This window comes from Herpailurus yagouaroundi, unplaced genomic scaffold (genome assembly GCF_014898765.1).
Source record: "Herpailurus yagouaroundi ecotype Mexico unplaced genomic scaffold, PumYag 162, whole genome shotgun sequence".
NCBI classification, from domain to species: domain Eukaryota; kingdom Metazoa; phylum Chordata; class Mammalia; order Carnivora; family Felidae; genus Herpailurus; species Herpailurus yagouaroundi.
In genome coordinates this window covers 60,373,939-60,393,795 of record NW_024412403.1, presented here as the reverse complement: position 1 = coordinate 60,393,795, position 19,857 = coordinate 60,373,939, and the positions used below count along the sequence as shown (strand labels likewise).

Below are 19,857 nucleotides of genomic sequence, written 5' to 3'. Positions count from 1 at the left end.
TTCCTCAAAAAATTAAAAGTAGAGGTACCCTACAACCCAGCAATTGCACTACTAGGTATTTATCCAAAGGATACAAAAAATGCTTATTTGAAGTGGCACAAGAACCCCAATGTTTATAGCAGCATTATCAACAATAGCCAAATTATGGAAAGAGCCCAAATGTCCATCGACTAATGAATGGATAAAGAAGATGCGGTATATAAATACAATGGAATATTACTTGGCAATCAAAAAGAATGAAATCTTGCCATTTGCAACAACGTGGTTGGAACTACAGTGTATTATGCTACGCGAAATGTCAGCCAGAGAAAGACAAATATCATATGATTTCACTCATATGTGGAATTTAAGAAACAAAACTGATGAATATAGGGGAAGGGAAGGAAAACTAAGATAAAAACAGAGAGGGAGGCAAACCATAAGAGACTCTTAACTATAGAGAACAAACTGAGGGTTGCTGGAGGGAAGATGGGTGGGAGATGGGCTAAATTGGTGATGGGCTTTAAGGAGGGCACTTGTTGGGATGAGCCTGGGTGTCATATGTCTACTGATGAATCACTAATATTAGCACTAAATTCTACTCCTGAAACTATTATTACACTATATGTTAACTACCTTGGGCTTAAATAAAATTAAACAGTAAATAAGTAAGTAAGTAAATAAATAAATAAATAAATAAATAAATAAATTAAATGCTTCATGCCAGGCTAGCACTTGGTTCTTATGGGAAGGCTTATTTATGTAAGAATTAATTCAGTGTTGGTTCAGCAGGCATTTACTGAGCATCTACATGCCAGGAGGTTGGAGGATAGACACCCTCTACCTGGAGGTGCTTACAGAACTGAGCACAAGTGTCTCAAGAACAAGGCCAACTGTGGTCAGTACCATAAGAGAGGTAGAGATGAAGTGAGATGGAAGACCAGAGTCAGAAGAGATGAGTGCCAGCCTGTGGGGTAGGTGAAACAAGGTTCATCTGGACTAGGAATTAAGGAATGAATAGGATTTGGAATAAAATTATTCAACATGGCAGAAATTTGGAAATTTCTTCTAAAGGAATAATTTTCCTTAGGAAAATAAATTATTGGCAATGAGTTCCATAGCAATAAACTTTCACCCATTCAGGTGACTTTTGAAATGTCAGAATTAATAAGAAGTCATATACTGTCAGTTCTTGATAGACTTCCATCCCCTACATATGAGATTTCTGCTTTCCTCCTCAAAATATTCCTCTCTCTCCTGACTAAAAGCAGTAAAACAAGAGAGGAGGAATCACCGTTTTATTCCTTCTCTCTGTACCTATCTTTTCCTTAAGTCACCCATGCTACTCATTTGATATTTGGTGTGCACTTACATGTCAGATATTCTGCTAACTACTGGAAGGCAAAAATTAACAAGCACACATGATCCTTTTTCTGAAAAAGTTTTTGCTGGATGGAGACAGCCAAATAAGCCATAGAATAAGAACTCTTAATGTACAATAAGAAAAGCAGTACATACCAGAATTCAATAACCTGTCTTCTGGTATAAGGCAGTCTGGATTCCAACGTGGGCTCGATTGAAATACTCAATCATGTGACCTTGGGCTATTTACTCAACTTTTTTTTTCACTTCAATTTTTAATAGAAATATATCCCTAGCACCTAAAAAGTCCAAGCAGGTGTTCCTGGTGTAAAATGACTTTCCACCAGGCTATGATTCCACTTTGTGACTCTGCCATCCTCTAGGGCTTCGCTGTAACTAGTGAACAGGAAAGAGAGAGTGTGGAAGAGGCATAGTTACTTCTTAAAAGCACTGGTCTGGGATGGCATCCAATGGCTAGAACTCTGTGACGTGGTCACCCTGAATTCAAGAGATGCTTGGAAGAGTAGCCCAACTGTGCATCCAGGAATAAGAAGAGAACATTGATCTTGTCAAACAGCTAGCAATCTTTGACACACACTTTGTATGTCATGTTAACACATTCAGGCTTTATCATGGACTTAATATGCCATTGATAGCAAAGGAGTAACATGATCATATTTTTAATTTTATAAAAGTCATTCTATCAGCAGCAAAGAGAATGGCATGGCTGATTGACCCAATGACCCAATGGAGAGAAATGTTATTCAGTGAAACACAAGAAGAAGTGCAGGTTTTCAGGGAAGGTGTGTTCAGTTTGGGACATATTGAATATGAAGTGCTTTGGCATCATCAGGGAGAAAATACAAATACATGCTCTAGTGACCTGCTTGAAGTCTAAAAGTCAAGAAAGAAATCTGAGCTGCAGATGGGGATTTGTGTTTTCAACTTGTGAATGTAGCAATGGGACCATGTGGAGAACACCATATATAAGGAATGGACAGAGGGAGAGGGACTAGCAAAGGATACTTGAGTGGCAGCATCCCAAGCAAAAAGGGAAAATGGCAGAATATGATGTCAGGGATGCCACAGGAAGAGATTATTTCAAGTAGGCAGTAGTTTACAGTGTCGAAGCAAGACACTGGATATTTTGAAAAAGAGGCTGTGTGAATGTGTGGGCTATTCTGTTTACCCATCCTTCTCTCCCCTTCTCTGAGGGGAGAGGCTGAGCCTGTAGACTTTATCACTTGAACTCCTTTGCCTTCTGGCTTCCAGTTGGGTTTGTCCAATGGCAGGTCAGAAAGCAGAAGAGGACAAGGTATTTCCCCCCATTCCCTCCCTGTTTTGGTGTCTGGTCTCAGAAAGTAGGTACACCCCATGTTAACTTCAGTTCCCACCAGGCGTCCTGTTCTCCCTGGTTCTAGTTCTCACTATTACAGTTCCTTTCCCCGTTTCTTCAGCCCCAGGAATGATAATGGCTTACCACTCTCCCTACTCCCCAAGTGCATCAGCATCACATGTTTGCTGCCTACATCTCTGTAAGTAACCCCTTCCTGCTGGCACACTGACTGATAAAGTAATTTTAGTAGGAAGTCAGAAACCAAATTGCCATGGGTTGAAGGTTGAGTAGGTGGTAAAAAAGGAGTTAGACTTTCAAGGAGTTTGACCATAGAATTAATTTCTCTCTCCTTTCATTGTGAAAGGGAAGGAGAGAGAGGATAACCAGTATTAACACCCTGAAATGGAGGGAGGAGTTTGTTCTTTCCAAGATGGAAGAGGCTCATTTATGTTTAAATGCTGATGGGAAAGAGCCAATAGAGAAGGGTATATTGTTGATATTCAAGAGTAGGGGGTTCATCTATTGCCTAAAGTGTCTGAGAAGGCAGAAATATTTGGGACATGAAACACAGATGGGGGACTTGCCTTAAGTGAGGGGAGGATTGCTTTATCCATTGTAACTGGAGGGATGGAAGACAGGATGGGTAGGAAGGACAAGTATGTTTGTATGAAGTTGACAGAATTCTTGTCTGAGGACTTGTTATTTTTCTGCAATCACAGAAACTTCAGAGAGTAGACTTAATGTAGGGTTAGGCATTTGCCAGGCGGGTATCATAGAAGTATAATGAGGTGAGGGAATTGAGAACATTGATGAGTGATGGCTGGAAGAATCTAAGCTGTGTACAAATCAGAGTGCAGGTGAAAGGGTACCTGTGGGGAAGGAGAAAGAGTTAAGGACTGGCACTTCAATTAGGTCTAAGATCAGATTCATAAGGAGTGACCTGAGTAAGAAAGTTGAAAAGATACGCAGCTGATGTGAGAAAGGAAAATGTCTGAATTTATGACTTCAGAGATGGAACAATTATGGAGGACAAGATTTAGGAAATGACCCATAGGAATACCCATAAGGTATTCAAGATCACTACTTCAATGAAGGAAAAGTGAATGGAAAAGCATCTCTTCCCCATTCTCTGAGTCCCTAGCATTTTCCTCATCATCCCAATCTGTCTCTCCCTCAGAATCCTGGGTCTCATATGATGATGCCACATGGTAACCCCTGCCCCAGGCCTAGGACCCAGCTTTCCCCTCCACCTCCTGTCTCCCACCACATCAGGGGCTCACTGCTGAGAGTGCTGCCTCCTACTTTCCATATGGTGGATAAACTGGTTCTGGGGATACCACAGGGTACAAGCTCCAACTCTGGCTGCTGGAACTTGGAGGGGGTGAGGGGTGACACAAATTGAGTAAAGATGTGCTCCTGCTATTTTAATCTCTGTCATGGAAAGAGCTTTTCTGTAACAATTCTGGGATCCATAGTTGGCCTCTATAGAAACAATGGCAGGGATATCATGTATGTTGAAGTAAAGTACCTTTGTAGAGCTGGTTCTGGATGATAATCATTATTTTTTTTTAAGTTTATTTATTTATGTTGAGAGAGCAAGAATGGGGGAGGGGCAGAAAGAGAGAATCCCAAGCAGGCTCTGCACTGTCAGCACAGAGCCCAATGTAGGGCTCGATCTCACGAACTGTAAGATCATGACTTGAGCCAAAACCAAGAGTCAGGACACTTAACCCACTGAGCCACCCAGGCACCCCACTCACTAATCATTATTCGTTTGTTTTTATTATTTACATCCAAATTAGTTGGCATATAGTGCAACAATGATTTCAGGAGTAGATTCCTTAATGCCCTTTACCCATTTCAGGAGTAGATTCCTAATACCCTCCTCCCACAACCCCTCCAGTAACCCTCTGTTGGTTCTCCATATTTAAGAGTCTCTTCTGTTTTGTCCCCCTCCCTGTTTTCATATTATTTTTGCTTCCCTTTCCTTGTGTTCATCTGTTCTGTGTCTTAAAATCCTCATGTGAGTGAAGTCATATGATATTTGTCTTTGTCTGACTAATTTTGCTTAGCATAACACCCTCTAGTTCCATCCACATAGTTGCAAATGGCAAGATTTCATTCTTTTTGATTGCCGAGTTATACTTTATCCATTTTTTCCATTCATCCATCGATGGACATTTGGGCTCTTTCTATACTTTGGCTATTGTTGATAGTGCTGCTATAAACATTGGGGTGCCTGTGCCCCTTTGAAACAGCATACCTGTATCCCTTGTATAAATACCTAGTAGTGCAATTGCTGGGTCATAGAATAATTCTATTTTTAATTTTTTGAGGAACCTCCATATTGTTTTCCAGAGTGGCTGCACCAGCTTGCATTCCCACCAGCAATGCAAAAGAGATCCTCTTTCTCTGCATCCTTGCCAACATCTGTTGTTGCCTGAATTGTTAATGTTAGCCATTCTGACGGGTGTAGGTGATATCTCATTGTGGTTTTGATTTGTAGTTCCCTGATGAGTGATGTTGAGCATTTTTTCATGTGTCGGCTGACCATCTGGATGTCTTGTTTGGAGAAGTGTCTATTCATGCCTTTTGCCCATTTCTTCACTGGGTTCTTTGTGTTTTGGGTGTTGAGTTTGATAAGTTCTTTATAGATTTTGGATACTATGTCATTTGCAAATATCTTGCATTTGCAAATATGTCATTTGCAAATATCTTCTCCCATTCTGTTGGTTGCCTTTTAGTTTTGCTGATTGTTTCCTTGGCTGTGCAGAAGCTTTTTATTTTGATGAGGTCCCAATAGTTCATTTTTGCTTCTGTTTCCCTTGCCTCAGGAGACGTGTTGAGTAAGAAGTTGCTGTGGCCAAGGTCAAAGAGGTTTTTTCCTGCTTTCTTCTTGAGGATTTTGATGGCTTCCAGTCTTACATTTAAGTCTTTCATCCATTTTGAGTTTACTTTTGTGTATGGTGTAAGAAAGTGGTCCAGGTTTATTTTTCTGCATGTTGCTGTCCAGTTTTCCCAGCACCACTTGCTGAAGAGACCATCAGTTTTTTTTCTGTATTGATTGGTCTGATTCAGCTTTTTGTTCATTTATTCATTTGTTTTTTTAGATTCCACACGTGAATGAAATCGTACAGTATTTGTCTTTCTCAGTCTGCCTTATTTCACTTAGCATAATTCCCACTAGATCCATCCATATTGTTGCAAATGTCACAGTCTCATCCTTTTTAAAGGCTGTGTAATATTCCATTGTGTACGTGTATTTTTAAAAGTTTATTTATTTATTTATTTTATTTGTTTGTTTATTTTGAGAGGGGGATGCGGGGGTGGGGCAGAGAGGCAGAGAGAATCCCAAGCAGTTTCCATGCCATCAGTGCAAAGCCCAACATAGAGCTGGAACTCATGAACTGTGAGATCATGGCCTGAGCCAAAATTAAGAGTCAGACACATTGAATGAGCCACCCACGTGACCCTATGTATGTGTATTTTTTACCACATCTTCATTATCCTATCCTTTCACCTATCAAAAGACACTTGGGTTGCTTCCATAAATTGGCTATTGTAAATAATCTTGCAATAAACATAGGGGTGCATATCTTTTGAATTATGTGTTTATTTTCTTTGGGTAAATACCCAATAGTGGAATTTTTGGATCATATGATATTTCTATTTTTAATTTTTTGAGGAACCTCTATACTGTTTCCCATAGTGGCTACACCATTTTACATTCCCATCAACAGTGTACATCCTTTCTTCACATCCTCACCAATGTTTTGGTTATGTTATGTTTTGTCTTTTTTAATTTAAGTCATTCTGACAAGTGTATGGTAATATCTCATTGTGGTTTTTCATTTGCATTTCCCTGATGATAAGTGATGTTGAGCATCGTTTCATGTGTCTGTTGGCCATCTGTATGTCTCCTTTTGAAAACGTCTATTCAGGTCCTCCACCAATTTTTTAATTCAACTGTTGTGTTTTTTTGTTTGTTTGTTTGTTTGGTGTTGAGTTGTGTTAAGTTCTATATATTTTTTGGAATATTAACCCCTTATCAGATACATCATTTGCAAATATCTTCTCCCATTCAGTAGGTTGCCTTTTTGTTTTGTTGATCGTTCCTTTTGCTGTGCAAAAGCATTTTATTTTGATGCAGTCCCAATAGTTTATTTTTGCTTTTGTTTCTCTTACCTTAGGAGACGTATCTAGAAAAATGTTGCTATGGCTGCTGTCAGAGAAATTATGGCCTGTGTTCTCTACTAGCATTTTTATGGTTTCAGGTCTCAAATTTAGATCTTTAGTCTACTTTATTTTTGTATATGGTGCCAGAAAGTGGTCCAGATTTCATTCTTTGACGTGTAGATGTCCAAATTTCCCAGCACCATTTACTGAAGAGACTGCCTTTTCCCCACTGTGTATTTTTGCCTTCTCTGTCATAGATTAATTGGCCATATAACCATGGGTCTTTCTGGGCTCCCTATTCTGTTCTATTGATCTATATGTCTATTTTTGTGTCAGTACCATACTGTTTTGATTACCACAACTTTGCAAATCTGGAATTGATACCTACATCTTTGTTTTCCTTTCTCAAGATTGTTTAGGCTCTTTGGGGCCTTTTGTGATTCCATACAAATATTAGTATTATTTGTCCTAGTTCTGTGAAAAATGCTGTTAGTATTTTGAATCTTTGAAATGCTTTGGGTGGTATGGGCATTTTAACCATATTAGTTCTTCCAATCCATGAGCATGGAATATCTTTCCATTTGTTTGTGTTGTCTTCAAGCACTTCCATCAATGATTTATAGTCTTCAGAGTACAGTTCTTTTACTTCCTTCGTGAAGTTTATTCCTAGGTATTTTATTCCTGTTGGTGTGATTGTGAATGGGATTTCTTTCTTAATTTCTCTTTCTGGTACTATGTTACTAGTGCTTAAAAATACTACCAATTTCTGGGTATTGATTTTTGTACCCTGCAAATTTATTGAATTCATTTATTACTTACAGTAGTTTTGTGGTGGAGTCCTTAGGTTTTCTTTGTATAGTATCAAGTCATCTGCAAATAGTGGCAGTTTAACTTTTTCTTTACCAATATGGATGCTTCATTTCCTTATCTAATTGCTGTGGCTAGGACTTCCAGAACTATGTTGAACAAAAGTGGTAGGAGTGGACATCCTTATATTGTTCCTGATCTTAGAGGAAAACTTCTCAGTTTTACACCATTGAGTCAGATGTTAACCATTCATTTTTTATATACAGCCTTTATTATGTTGAGATATGTTCCTCTAAACCCACTTTGCTGAGAGTTTTTTTAAATCATGAACGAGTATTGAATTTTGTCAAAAGTTTTTTCTGCATCTATTGAAATGATTGTATGACTTTTATCCTTTGTTCTGTTGATGTGTAACATGTTGATTGATTTGTGAATGTTGAACCACTATGCATCCCTGGATTAAATCCCACTCGATCATGGTGAATGATCTTTTAAATGTATTGTTGAATGCAGTTTGTTAATATTTTGTTGAGGATCTTTGTATCTATGTTCATCAGGAACGCTGGCCTGTAGGTTTCTTTGTGTGTGTGTGTGTGTGTGTGTGTGTGTGTGTGTGTGTGTGTGGTGTCTTTACCTGGTTTTAGAATCAGGGTAATGTGGACCTTGCAGAAAGTATTTGGAAGTTTTCCTTTCTCTTCTACTTTTTTTTTTTTGAATAATTTGAGAATAGGTAGAATAGGTAGTAACTCTTCTGTAAATGTTTGTTATCAATCACCTGTGAATACATATGGTTCTGGACTTCTGTTTTTGATAGTTTTTTTTTTGTTTTTGTGTTTTGTTTTTTTTTAACCTATTCAGTTTTGTTACTAGTAGTTGGTCTGTTTAGATTTTCTGTTTCTTCCTGGTGCCGTTTTAGAAGATTGTGTTTCTAGGAATTCATCCATTTGGATTTTGGATTGTTGTATTTTAATTATCATTTATCTCCAGGTATTTTTAAATTTCTTCTTTGATTACTTTGTTGACTCATAGGTTGTTTAGTCTCGACATGTTTCTGTTCTTTCTAGTTTTTTTCTTCTTGTGATTGATTTCTAGTTTCCTGCCATCATAGTTGGAAAATATGCATGGTATGATTTCAATCTTAAATTTATTGAGGTTTGTTTTGTGGATCTGTGTGATCTGTTCTGGAGAATGTTCCATATGCACTTGAAAACAACGTGTCTTCTGTTGTTTTGGGTGGAATGTTTTGTATATCTGTTATATACATCTGGTCTAATGCATTAATCAAAAATACTGTTTTCTTGTTAATTTTCTGCCTGGATGAACCATCCATTGATATTTGCGGAGTGTTAAAGTCTCCTACTATTATTGTATTACCATCAGTTTATCTCTTTATGTCTGTTAATATGTGCTTCATGTATTTAGGTGCTTCAGTGTTGGGTTTGTTGATATTTACAACTGTTATGTCCTCTTGGTAGATCGATCCCTTTATCAGTATGTAATGCCCTTCTTTGTTTCTTGTTACAGTCCTTATTTTAAAGTTTGTTTTGTCTGATAAAAATTTGCTACTCCAGCTTTGTTTGTTTTTGTTTTTTGGGTTTTTTTTTTGTTTGCTTCCATCAGATGGTAAATATTTTTTCATCCCTTCACTTGTAGCCTGTGTGTGTCTTTAGGTCTGAAGTGAGTCTCTTGTAGGCAGCATTTGGATGGTCTTCTTTTTCTATCCATTCCATCACCCTGTGTCTTTCTATTGGAACATCTAGGCTATTTCAATTTAAAGTAATTATTGAGTGGCACCTGGGTGGCTCCATCTGTTAAGCATCTAACTTTGGCACAGGTCATGATTTCATGGTTCATGGGTCCGAGCCCTATGTCAGGTTCTGTGCTGACAGCTCAGAGCCTGGAGCCTGCTTAGGATTCTGTGTCTCCCTCTCTCTCTGCCCTTCCCCCACTCGCACTCTCTCTCTTTCTCTCTCAAAAATAAATATTCAAAAAAATAAAGTAATTATTGATAGAAATATACTTTTTGCCATTTTGTTGTTCGTTTTCTAATTGTTTTTGTAGTTTTTCTGTTCCTTTCTTCTTCTCTTGCTCTCATTTGTGATTAATGAGTTTCTATAGTGTTATGTGTGGCTTTCTTTCACTTTATTTTTTGTGTATCAATGATAGGTTTTGAGTTTGCAGTTACCATGATGTTCATATATAGTATCCTAATATACAGCAGTCCATATTGAGTTGATGATCATTTAAGTTCAAACACATTTTTAAAAATTCTTTTTTTACTCCCTCTTCCATGTTTTATGCATATGCTGTCATATTTTATATCGTTTTATTCATAATTTTCTTTCATCTAATTATGGCCATTTCTTTTTCACTTAAAGAAATCTCTTTAACATTTCTTATAAGGCTTATTTAGTGGTGATGAACTCCTTTAACTTTTGTTTGTCTAGGTAACCCTATCTCTCCTTCAAATATGATGATAATCTTGACTGGTAGAGTATTCTTGGCTATAGGTTTTTCCCTTTCAGCACTTTGAATATATCATGCCACTCCCTTCTGGCCTGTAAAGTTTCTGCTAAAAAAATCAGCTTATAGGGGCACCTGGGTGGCTCAGTCGGTTGGGCATCCGATTTCAGCTCAGGTCATGATCTCACAGCTCGTGAGTTCAAGCCCCGTGTCAGGCTCTGTGCTGACAGCTCAGAGCCTGGAGCCTGCTTCAGTTTCTGTGTCTCCCTCTCTCTCTGCCCCTCCCCTGCTCATGCTCTGTCTCTCTCTGTCTCAAAAATAAATAAAAACATTAAAAAGTTTTTAAAAAATCAGCTTATAGAGTTTCTCTTATGGGAAATTTTTTGCTTCTCTTTTGCTGCTTTAAAATTTTTCTCTTGGGGAGCCTGGCTGGCTGAGTGGTTGAGCATCTGGCTCTCAATTTCAGCTCAGGTCATGAATCCAGGGTCATAGGATCTAGCCCCATACTGGGCTCTGTGCATGAGCTAGCCCCACACTGGGCTCCGTGCTGAGCATGGGGTCTGCTTAAGATTCTTCCTCTCTCTCTCTCTCTCTCTCTCTCTCTGCCCCTCTCCCCCTCTCTTGTGCACACACACTCTCTCTAAAATAAAATAAAGATTAAAAAATAAAAAAATAAATAAAAATTCTCTCTTCAACATTTGATATCTTAGTTATTATGTGTCATGGCATGGGCCTCCTTGGATTCATCTTGTTTGGAACTCTGTGCTTGTTGAACCAATGTCTATTTGCTTCCCTAGGCTAAAGATGTTTTCAGTTCTTATTTCTTCAAATAAGTTTTCTGTCCCATTCTCTCTCTCTTCTTCTTGGACCCCCTATAATGTGAATGTTTATTCACTTGATATTGTCCAAGAGATCCCTTAATTTAAAAAATTATTTTTTGGGGTGCCTGGGTGGCTCAGTTGGTTAAGCGACCGACTTTGGCCCAGTTCATGATCACACAGTTTGTGAGTTTGAGCCCTGCGTTGGGCTCTGTGCTGCCAGCTCAGAGCCTGGAGCCTACTTCAGATTCTGTGTCTCCCCCTCTCTCTACCCCTCCCCTGCTCATGCTCTGTGTCTCTCTGCCTCTCAATAATAAATAAACGTTAAAAAAATATTTTTTATTTTTGTTGTTCAGTTTGGGTGAGTTCCATTACCCTCTCTTCTAGATTGCTGATAAGTTCTGCATCCACTAATCTACTATTCATTCCCTCTAGGGTATTTTTTTTATTTGTGATTATATTAATTCTGATTACTTCTTTTTTATATTTTCTATTTCTTTATAGATGGTCTCACTTAGTTCTTCCACTCTTCTCTCCAGCCTGGTGAGCACCTTCATGATTATTACTTTAAATTCTTTATCAGGCATTTTGCTTATCTGTTTCAGTTAGTTCTTTTTCTGAGGTTTTGTTTTATTCTTTCCTTTGGTACATATTCCTCTATCTCCCCATTTTGCTTGAATTTCTGTGTTTCTATGAATTAGGTGGAAGAGCAACTTCTAAGTTTGAAGGAATGGACTTGTGTTCAGTCATCTCCTATGTAGATTATGGGCTCTTTGTGACACCTGCTGACTGGCTGGAGCTGTGGCTGGTGTGGACTGGGAGCCTCATGGCTCTCCATGAAGAGGGTGCCCTGTCAGGGCAGCTAAAGCCGAAGTGGGTGCAGACTGGTGTGGTCTCTGAGGTCTCCACCAAGCAGGTGCCTGGACAAGGCAGCTAAGGCTAAAGTGGGTGTAAACTGGGGTGTCCTGAGGCCCCTAGCATGCAGAAGACACCTTGGCAGGATAGCTAAACCTGAAATGGGTGCAAGCCAGGGTGCCCTGGCAGGGCAACTGGAGCTGAGGTGGTATGTGGACCAGGAGGTCCCTAGGCTCTCTGTGCAGAGGGTGCCCTGGCAGGAGAGCTGAAACTAAAGTGGGTGCAAGCTAGGGGGACCTGGGGCTCTAAGCACAGAGGGCACCTTGGCAGGATAGTTGAAGTTAAAGTGGGTATTAGCCTGAGTGTTCCAGCACTCTCCACACAGTGCTCCTTGCAGAGACAACTGGAGCCTAGGCAGAGTACAGGTCAGGGTGTCTTGGGGGCATCCCATGCAGGGAGAGGGGTGCTCTGGCAGGACAGCTAAAGCTAGAGTGGGCATAGGCCAGTGTGATCTCTGGGGCTCTCCATGAAAAATGTGTCCTAGCAGGACAGCTGAAGTTGAAGTAGCTGCAAGCTGGGCTGTCCCAAGCTCTCCACACTGAGGTCAACCTGCCAGAGCAGCTGAAGCTGAACTCCATGCAAGCTGGGATGTCTCAGGGTGCTTAGCACAGGAAGTGCCCTGGCTAGGTGACTGGAGCTGAGGCTGATGTGGGTGGAGGTGTTTTGGGGTGCTCCAAGCAGAAGGTGCCCTGTTGGAGTGGCTGAAACCAAAGCAAACATGGACCTGGTGTTGCTGGGGTGCTCTGCACAGGGGACTCCCTGGCAGGGCAACTGGATTGGAAACAGATGACAGCCAGGAGGTTCCAAAGTGCTGTGTGCCCGATGTGCCCTAGCAAAGTGTCTGAGGCTGAAGTGGTGTGGGCCTGGAGTGTTCCAGGGTGCTTTGTGGCTGTATCACCTTGGTGTGAAAACGAGCTGTAGTGAATGCTAATCAGGCATGTCCTGGTGTGCATCACTCTGTGGCTGCTTTGGTGGGATTGCTGGGGCTGCTGTGGGCTAGAGGCTTGGGGTAAGCTGGTTACGGCACCCAGACTGCGCACTGGTCTGTGTTTTCACGGTGGAGGTGGAGTGTAGACCCCATCCACTAGCTCCTCCTACCTGGAGAGAGTTCAGCAACTCCCTTGACTTTTGGTGGAATTCTAGGGCTTGTTCTTTTATATGTTAACTGTTCTATTAAACCTCGACTTCTCTGTGACTTAGGGTGCCTAGAACTGGTATAGGGTAGGGACCTGTGCTCACTGAGGTGGCAGACCTGCAAGGGCTCCCAGGCTCTGCTCCCATTTACATTATTAAGATGGAGAGGAGTGCAGACTGTGCCCACCAGTCCCTCCCATCCAGAGAGTGTTCCAATAGCTCCCCTCCCACTGCCACCACCATTAGGTAGAGTTCTGAGCTTGGGCCTTTTTTATGCTAGTTGCTCTTTTAAACCACAAGTTCTTTCCGTGCCCAGTATGACTGGGGCTGGTGTGCATTAAAGGACCTGGGGTTCGCTGAAGCTGAAAGTTGGCATAGTGACTAGCCCCTGCTCCAGTCTGTGCTTTCAAGGTGGAGGGACATAAACCTTGTCATTCTCCAGTCTCTGATTCAATTCCTGCAGCTTCCTCCACCATTTGGTGGAACTCTAGGGCTCAGTTTTATATGCTAGTTGCTCTTTTAAACCAAGATTTTATTTATTTATTTATCTGTGCCCAAGGCCAGAGAAATCTGTTCCTAGTACCTCAGTACTTTCCCTCTCCACTGTGGTTTGCAGTATTTGGGGTTGGGGGTTCCCTTTGTTACCGATGTCTGTCTCTCTTGCTGTTCAGTTTTGCTATTATCTCTATCTTTTGTTGTGCAAAAGCTGTTCTTCTTCAGGAGGAATTGCTCTATAGATAGGTGTAATTTGGTAATTCTGGAGAGAAGGGGAGTTCAGGGTCTTCCTACATTGCCATCTTGGAGGAGAACTTTACCACAGTTTTCAAAAGAAATGTTTATTAGACTGTAGTACATTGTTAAAAATGGCCCCCATAGGATGAATCACTTCTCCCTGTGTCCATGCCTCTTTGCAATGTGTCTTTATTGCTTCTTCCAGTAAGAGCTGGAGTGTGTTTTCCCATTCCTTGAATCTGGCTGCCCTTCCGACTTGTTTTGGCCAATAGAATGTGATAAAAGTGGCATTCAGGGACTTCTGGCCCAGAAAAAACAAAGCCTTGTGGCATTTGCTTTTGCTCATGGTGGATCCAGCTGCCATATAAAGAAGTCCAGGTTATCTTACTGGAGAGAGTCTATTTGGAGAGATAGGTCCTAGAGGATGAAATGTCACATGGAGAGAAAAGCCATATGGAAGAGAAACAAGGTCCCAGACAATATGTGTGAGCCCAGCTAATACATGAAAGCAGAGAGACCCAGCCATCCCAATTCACCTTCAGCTATTTGAGCTATCCTAGGGAGAGTGCAAAAATTGTGAGTGAGACCATCTTGGGTCTTCTAGATCCAGTCCAACAACTTAAGCCACTAAGTTGTTGATTGTTAACCAGTAATAGGTAACTGACACATGGATATTTAAATGTTTTCCAAAATTTTGTGACTGTAAGTAACAGCAATGAGCATCTTTTTACTGGCTTCCTTGTCTACTAAGGGAATCTGTTGTTGAATTTGCCTGAGTCTATAAACTGAGTAAGAAGTCATGTCTCTCCATTTTGGCGTTCAAATTAGTCTTTCCTTACAGACTGTAAATTTTCTAAGCACGACGCTAAAACCTTACTTCCTGTCTAATATACAGAACCGAGGCCTCTTCCACACCCTCCAGTTCAAGGAAGTTCTGATTTCAAATATCCACTGCTTACCTGCAACTCCATTTCCCTGCTGCCCTCTATTCTTGGTAATGATCGGAAATCTACAGACAACATGGATGCTCTTGTTCTGGGGTCCCTCATCTTCCTAGTACCCCATCCTAAACATCTTCATATCTAAAGCTATTTTTATTTTTCTTCCAGGCTCAGAAAATAAAGGCTTTTTTGATCTTTAAGGCAAATTCTCTACCTGAATACTTGATCCCATCCTTGTTTGTCTCCTCTGGGACTTAGTATGGTGCCTGGCAAAGAAGTGATGCTCAAAAATTTTATTGAATGAATAATGGGTCTTGTTCTGTTCATTCTCTCCCCTCTTTATCCATAGTATGGCCAGATTCTCTAACTCTTTTGGCCTCTTTCCTTTAGCATGTATGTGAGCAAGTAATTTCCTGTCCATGATGGTCAGTTTTGTGTATCAATTGGGCTAGGCTCTAGTATCCAGTTACTCAGTCAAACACTAGTCTAGGTCTTTCTAACAAGGTATTCTGTAGATGAGATTGTCAGCTACAAATCAGCTGACTTTATGTAAAGGATTGTCCAGGGTAATCTGGGTAAACCCAATCCAATCAGTTGAAGAGGCCTTGAAAATTTAGTAGGTTTCCCTGAAAATAGGAAGGAGGAAAAAATCCCCTCTATAGGCTGCAGCTTCAGCTCTGCTTGAGTTTCCAGACTGTTCTTTTTTATTTTTTTTTAATGTTTATTAATTTTTGAGAGACAGAGAGAGCATGAGTGGGGAAGGAGCAGAAAGAGAGGGAGACACAGAATCTGAAGCAGGTTCCAGGCTCTGAGCTATCACCAGAGCCTACAGAGCCTGACACAGGGCTCAAACTTATGAACTGTGAGACCATGACCTGAGCTAAAGTCGGGCGCTTAACTGACTGAGTCACCCAAGCACCCCCAGCCTGTTCTTATTGGCTGGCCTTATGGACTTCAAACTTGATTATCCAACCCCACAATTGTGCAGGCCAATTTCTTTCAATAAATCCCTTAAAAATATATATGTAATACATATATATGTGTGATATATATACATTCTATTGATTCTATGTGAATGGTGGAACCCTGACTGACACACTACCTTAAAATAAGAAACAAAACAATACTCTGATGGATCCTGCATATCTATTATAAATTAAACTGTCCCCCTTTCTCTAAGCTTCTAAAAATACTATCCTAGATTCACCAATTCTACTTCCTCCCTTTGCAGTCACCCTTTGAGCTACAGTCTCATTTATTCCATTGGTGAATTGGTCATATTCTTGTCGCCGTGGGTGACCTCAAACTCAGTGTATCAAAAGTTATCTCATTATCCTTGCCACCCACCTAACTCTATTCTACCTTTTAATGCTATTGCAAACTCAAAACAACAATCTGGAAGTCATGATAGACATCTAAATATCTAAATACCAGACATTTAAATAAGTTCTACTATCCATATTCAGTGTTAAAGTTTGAATTCAGGCCACCATCATGTCTTGCCTCAGTGTTTGCAATAGATTCCTTTACCTCCTCATGACCAGCCTCGTCTCCTTTAAATCTGCTTTTAGGGTGCTCTTTGATGCAAAGTAACCAAAATTGTCCTGCCTAAGACTGAGAGACTCCTTATCACCTATAGGAAGGGCTCCCCAATCCTAACTACCATCACAAGGAACTTTTAAGAAACAAAAATTAGAGTCCTACTCAGACCTAATAAGAATTTCCAAAGTGGGACCAGATAATTTCTATTTTTTAAAAGCTACTCAGGTAATTATGATCATCCAGGGTGGGGAACCACCAGCCTTCAATGTAAAATCCAAGTTCTGCCCAGAATCTGACACCACCACTCCAAGCTTCATCCCTCAGCACACACCAACTCCAGCAATACTGACCCAAGACCACTGATTCTTCCAACCCATGTTGTTTAACACCTTTCTGTTAGGGATGTCCTTCTTCCCTTATCTGCTTGAGAAATTCCTAATCATCTTTTCAAAACTCTATTCAAGCATTTTCTAGTCTCTTATTCAATGGGCAAATATTGAAAACCTGTGAAATTGTATACATTACATATATGTGGTTCTTTGGATAGCAATTATATTTCAATAAAAATATTAAAATTTATTGAGATCCTACTATATGCCATGCACTGAGCTGAGAATTAAGATATAAAGAAAGATCAGTGAACTTTACTGGTAGTGCTGCCTTCAGTAAGCTCATAGACCACTGAAGACATACGAATACACTAATAGACACTGGGAAGTAAATTCATGAGAGTCTGTGATAGCTGTAACAGCTCCCCAAAGATGTCCACATGTTAATCCTCAGAATCTGTGACTATGTTACCTTACACTGCAAAACAAATTTTGTAGATGTGATTAAGTTAGAGATTCTGAAATGGTAAGATTATATGGGGCTATTTTGGCAGGCCCAAAGTAATCACCAGGGTCTTTCTAAGAAGGCAGGAAGATGAGAGAGAGTAGGAGAGGGAGGTGGGAGATTGGAAGATGCTATGTTACTGACTTGGAAAATGGGAAGATGGAGACATGAGCTGAGGAATGCAAGTGGCCTTTAGAAACTGAAAAAAGTAAATGAATTCTTCACTTAGAACCTCCAGAAGGAACCAGCCCTGCCAACTTTAGTCCAGTGGGATCCATTTTGCCCTTCTGACCTTCAGAAATAGAATGTCTTTTAAGCAACAAAGTTTGTAGTAATTTAATACTGTAGCAAAAGAAAGCTAATACAGTGGCCAATTCAAGGCACTATGGTAGTCTATGTCAAGTTATGGAGTGGGGATGGGATGTTCAGGAAGAACTACCCAGAGGTGTTGACACCAGAGCTGAGGAAGGGAGACTGTGTTTCAGGGGATGACCCAAGTGGAGGAATTAGTATTTGCCAAGGCACACAGGAAGAGCATGGCAAGTGTTTCAATAGGGCAAGCTTACTTGCATTAAACAGTAGAAATAATAACAATATTAATTGTGATAGGAGTAAGTATCTGTATGCCAGACACTGTTCTAAAGCACCTTACAACACTGAGGTAGAGACTATTATTTTCATTTTACCCATAAGGACACTAAGGTTTGGAGAAGTTACGTAACTCTCCTGAGAACTAGAGCTAGAATTAGAACCTTGGTGGTCTGTCTCCAAAATCTACGAATTGCCTCTGTAATACACTACAGTGAAGGGCTTATTCAAGTAAGGTGACGTCATTGTGGCTGAAGATAAATAATCTATTAGAAAGTTATTAATAAGGAGAGGATCAGCAGAGCTTGCGATACCATCTTGTCTTAAACAATGATAGAGGACAGGGTTGATAGAGTCAGAGGGGCTCTAAGTTTCTTTGATGTGATGGCAGTTTTCCTGTTGGTGAAGACAGGACCTTCCAGACAAGGTAAATCCCGTCTTCTGTGTTTCAAATGTCACACTTTGCATTTCTTTTATTTCATTTCCTCCTCCCCCCAATGTCTGATGTGCAGATAGGGGTCTATGGGTGGCCTCAGTTACTACAACTGTAAAAAGCCTTGAAGTAATTCCAAACTTGGTTGTGCCGCAGAATCCCGTGGGAAGCCCAAACACAATGCAGATTCCTCTCCTCATTCGGAGATTCTTATTTAGTAATACTGGGATGGGGCTTCCACCCACCCCCAAACTCTTCCAAGTGAGAGATTCTGAAAAACCGCCAGGTTTTGGTGATTAGGGACTCTCCCAGTCCACTGTATTTGGTGCACGATTCGTGAAGGCCCCGCCCCCACCTCTGGGCCCCGCCCCAGCACCACCCCTTGCCCTCTTCCTCCCCCAGATCTCCTCTCACCTCCCCTCCCTCGGTGGCTCCGTTAGGCCTCGCCCAGCTCCGCCTTTCCCAGTACCTCCCCGCGTCCCAAGATGGCTACGGTGCCGCCGGGCCCGGAGCCGTGGAACCGCGTAAAGATCCCGAAGGCGGGGAGCCACAGCACAGTAACGGTATCGGACCCCGATGCGGCGCTGGGTGAGTGAGGGGGCCCGGCGAACCACAGACGTTTCCGGAGGCGGTGTCTGACCGGGCCCAGCGCACGTGCGCAGGGGGCGGGACTTCCTGAACCCGCGGGACACTGGGAAGGGGCGCGGGGCAGGATCTGATTTGGGGTGCGTGGGCTACCGAGTTACCCGGAGAAGCCTGTGGTGCTTCTGACTTTGGCGTCCCCCATTTAATTCACTGTACCTACCTCACGGCTTGGCTGGAGCGATGAAGGTCCGAGGCCCAGCCCTGCGGCCAGTGGGCGGAGAGAGGTGGACGTGGCTAGCGTTAGGGAGAAGTATTGTCTGGAAACCCTGGGCTCCCCACAGGCCACCAGCGGCCCCGTTCACCCTGAAGTCTGTTGCCTGGTATTCTAAGAGGGCGCTGGGGCACGCTGGATTTAGACTGCAGTCCTTCTGGGCCTCTAGTTCCTTATCTGTAAAACGGGGTTAGTCCTCCCTACCTTCCACCGGCTTTGGGAGCATCTAACGATATAATTAGGGGAGAGTGCTCTTAAACGAAGGTGTTTTACCAATAGTACTGCTGTTTTTAGGCAGTAGGGCCCAATAGTTAGGAGCCAGATTGGGTTTGAAAATCCAGGCACTTCGCTTTGCTGGAGCTGGGCAGGTTGGGAAGTATCGTTATTTAATCTTTCTGTGCCTCCGGTCATTTTTAAGTGTGGATAAAGAATAGCACCTGCCTCAAAGGGCTATTTTGAAGAAGCGTTACTGTTATAAAGCATTTGGAACAGGGCCTAATGCGGTAAATAAACACTCAAATGATAGTTAATATTAAATACAACCTATCTGGGGCGCCTGGGTGGCGCAGTCGGTTAAGCGTCCGACTTCAGCCAGGTCACGATCTCGCAGTCCGTGAGTTCGAGCCCCGCGTCAGGCTCTGGGCTGATGGCTCGGAGCCTGGAGCCTGTTTCCGATTCTGTGTCTCCCTCTCTCTCTGCCCCTCCCCCGTTCATGCTCTGTCTCTCTCTGTCCCAAAAATAAATAAACGTTGAAAAAAAAATTTAAATACAACCTATCTAATCATGACATCCTCTTCCCCATCCATCCCCAGGCAGTTTATAGATCAATCTTCCCTCTTCTTCTATTGAAAAGTTCCTTGGGGCGCCTGGGTGGCGCAGTCGGTTAAGCGTCCGACTTCAGCCAGGTCACGATCTCGCGGTCCGTGAGTTCGAGCCCCGGG

General features: G+C 41.6%; 1 protein-coding gene and 1 long non-coding RNA gene across 4 annotated transcripts in view; one reads left to right on the top strand and one right to left on the bottom strand.

Annotated features, from left to right (window-relative positions):
- Positions 1 to 13,810: 13,810 nt before the first annotated feature.
- LOC121036244 (uncharacterized) lies at positions 13,811 to 18,585 on the bottom strand. Its single transcript, XR_005793288.1, has 2 exons — positions 18,475 to 18,585; positions 13,811 to 14,139 (listed from the first exon to the last, which is right to left on the bottom strand). It is a non-coding gene; the product is annotated as an uncharacterized LOC121036244 (long non-coding RNA).
- The window catches only part of RMP64 (ribonuclease MRP subunit p64), a 14,725-nt gene continuing 13,185 nt past the window's right edge, over positions 18,318 to 19,857 (top strand). Inside the window, exons 1-2 of one of the 3 annotated variants that reach the window (XM_040484514.1) lie at positions 18,675 to 18,891; positions 19,335 to 19,419. Coding sequence is in view for 1 of the 3 variants with exons in the window: in XM_040484513.1 (XP_040340447.1) it covers positions 18,546 to 18,648 (103 nt within the window). In the remaining 2 variants the exon portion in view is untranslated. Of the gene's footprint in view, positions 18,649 to 18,674; positions 18,892 to 19,334; positions 19,420 to 19,857 lie in introns of those variants that run through there. The other 2 variants (XM_040484513.1, XM_040484515.1) reach the window with 2 other exon arrangements.